At 33.2% G+C, this 2,778-nt stretch overlaps 1 protein-coding gene across 1 annotated transcript; it reads left to right on the top strand.

Moving 5' to 3' along the window:
- Nucleotides 1–322: 322 nt before the first annotated feature.
- LOC114399753 (alpha carbonic anhydrase 7-like) lies at nt 323–2,778 on the top strand. Its single transcript, XM_028361970.1, has 7 exons — nt 323–506; nt 798–1,006; nt 1,166–1,272; nt 1,701–1,815; nt 1,906–2,070; nt 2,263–2,319; nt 2,557–2,778. Exons 1-7 carry the CDS (start codon nt 419–421, stop codon nt 2,647–2,649), a joined length of 834 nt encoding a protein of 277 aa, XP_028217771.1. The 5' UTR covers nt 323–418; the 3' UTR covers nt 2,650–2,778.

The raw sequence follows: 2,778 nt of genomic DNA, 5'->3' as shown, positions 1-2,778 counted from the left end.
ATTTTCTTTAACTGCGGGATATGTCCCGTTTATTATTGTATCATTTTAGGTTTAATATAATTTACATTTTTTCCCAAAATTCAGATAAGAAAATAATTCAGTTGATTGCTATCCAAAATGTGCAATATTAACAACGCATATAGGAGTGAGTAGAAAATTTGAGAAGCGGAAAGGAGAAAGATTAGTTATATTAAGGAAATAGCAACGTTTGTGACATTCATATAAAGAAAACTTCAAAGCAAGTTTCCCATTAATTACGTACCACCTGACCAAATCCACAAGCACTTATCCTTTGCAATGTATAAATACCCAAGTACATGCACTAAATCTCTCCACCAACACATCCACGAACTAATAATCTCTGTGCCACCTGCAGACATTCTACTCACAAAAGCCAACTCTCTCCACCATCTGAAACATGCAGCGTCAAAGCCACATTTCGGTTGCAATTTCACTAATATGCATCCTGTTTTGTTCCACATTAACTAGTGCTCTTGATGAACCTGGTATATTTTGCAATAATCTCGCTCAATTATTTGTGTGTCAGTTTTGGTTTATACATAAATGTACCTTCATTTAAATACGATTTAATTTAAGCCTTGACCGAAGCTAGCTAATTCTTTGACATGATATTGAAACTTCTAATCTTACGCTAAGCTTAATAAATTTACTTTTAAAAGATGATATGTATTAAGTTCCATTAGAAAAAGAAAAAATGAAAAAAAAAACTATACAAAACCATATAAACAAAATTATTTATTGTTGTTCTAAATATATATGTTCGTGCAATTATGCAGAGTATGGTTACAATGAAAAAAGTGCAAATGGGCCCCAACATTGGGGTGATCTGAAAGAAGAATGGGCAGCCTGTAAAATAGGGCAAATTCAATCTCCTATTGATTTGTCCACTAATGGAGTGGAAGTGATCCCCAAGTTAGGGGGGCTAAAGTACTGGAACTATAAGCCTCAACATGCTACTGTCTCCAACAGGGGTCATGATGTTGCGGTTAGTACAAACGTCTTCTAAAACGCTCAGATTTAACTCTTCTATTTCATCCACAATTGTTGTGGTTAATGAAAAATAAGATATACACTTTCACACCGTTATTCAATTACAAATTATTATCATGCGATAAGTTTCTCTTAAATATAATGATGGTTGCAGGTCATTTGGGAAGGGGATGCTGGCTCAATAGAAATAAATGGAACACCTTTCTTCCTCCAACAAGCCCATTGGCACTGGCCTGCCGAACATACCATCAACGGCCGCAGGTTAATTTCCCTTCATCACAACCACTTCATCATCTTCTTAATTTCTTTCTTCTCAAATATAAATAATCGAAATGTTTCATTTTAAACTCAATTTCTTTTTTAACTTTTTATGAAAAGAAATTCGTTTATCCAAGAATATATAATTAACTAACCATGACTCATTTAGGTGGTACATGTTTGATTCTCCTTAAATTAGTTTGTTTGCTGATAAAAAAAATAATTCAGGTTCAAATATATAAAATTGTCTTCCATATATAGAATATACATGTCATCTACAATATATATATATATATATAATTAACTACCCTCAGTACATGATCTTGGATCGAGCTGCGCTGCAGACTAAAGTGCGTAGTACTGTATAGTTGATGATCCATATTGTCATCGATCAAAAGTTCTAATTTTCGTTTTTAATGATCATTATATAGGTATGACTTGGAGTTGCACATGGTTCATGTTAGCCCACAGCCTGATGGAACAAACAAGACCGCTGTTGTTGGTGTTCTGTACAAGTACGGTTCCCCCGATCCACTGCTCTCTAAGGTACGTACGTGCATGCAATAATATTCACAACAAAATTAAAGAACAAAAGAAGAAAACCATGAAGATCTTTCATGAATATTAATATTCCAGTTGGGAAAATACATAATGGACACTCCTGAAGAGGATGATGAGAAAAGCGTAGGGGTGGTTGATCCCTCAGAAATCATGAAGGGCAGCAAGATGTACTACAGGTACATGGGATCACTCACTGCACCTCCTTGCACTGAAGACATCATTTGGACCGTTGATAAGAAGGTATACTTAAAATACTTTTTTTATACATAATCATAATCCTTCTTTCTTCTTGCTAATGAAAAAAAAATCATAATCCTTCTTATTCATTATTAAGTTTACACACACACACACGAAAGATTCCCTGAATATCTTTAATTTTCTTGGTCGTCAATATTTACTATGATTACCTTAACATGTACCCGATTTCATCAGGTAAGAACTGTTTCAAGGGGGCAAGTGAAGTTGCTCAAGGATACGGTACTTAAATATGTAAGTAAACTCACTCTGAGAGATTTACTTTTCTTTTTTGAAAGGAGGATTCATCTCACAAATTAAATTAAGAATTGTATAGGAGAGGAGTTAGGGAAAAAAATTAAAAAAATAGTAAAGTTTGAACATTTCTTTAGTTTTATGATAAAAAAAAAACTTGAGCTACCATTTAAAAAAATGAAAGTCTTTTTTATTTCTTCAATTACTTATTAATTTTTATTATGTAATTTGTCACAGTATGCCAAATGGAATGCAAGGCCGCTGCAGCCCCTAAATCAACGAGCGATACAACTTTACGTCCCAAAGACAAAGAATAAACCCGTGTATTAGTTTTTCTTGTTTTGAAATTAACATCTGTATTAGTTTGAGCATTGTAGTTTTATTTAGATTTATTTGAGTTCTCTGTTTGTTAGTAACTATTTTCATTTCATATAATAAGTGTTGTCTTAAGTGGAAGCA

The sequence above is a fragment of the Glycine soja genome, chromosome 19 (genome assembly GCF_004193775.1).
Source record: "Glycine soja cultivar W05 chromosome 19, ASM419377v2, whole genome shotgun sequence".
Classification (NCBI taxonomy): Eukaryota; Viridiplantae; Streptophyta; class Magnoliopsida; order Fabales; family Fabaceae; genus Glycine; species Glycine soja.
Note: the sequence above shows the minus strand (reverse complement) of the source record. Positions and strands in the feature narration are given on the sequence as shown.

What these genes read in the sequence shown, in the direction of transcription:
- LOC114399753 (XM_028361970.1), top strand. Translation starts at nt 419, where the DNA reads ATGCAGCGTCAAAGCCACATTTCGGTTGCAATTTCACTAATATGCATC. An exon ending in TAGTGCTCTTGATGAACCTG is followed by an intron (nt 507 to 797) that starts GTATATTTTGCA and finishes GCAATTATGCAG; the next exon opens with AGTATGGTTACAATGAAAAA. An exon ending in ACAGGGGTCATGATGTTGCG is followed by an intron (nt 1,007 to 1,165) that starts GTTAGTACAAAC and finishes TGATGGTTGCAG; the next exon opens with GTCATTTGGGAAGGGGATGC.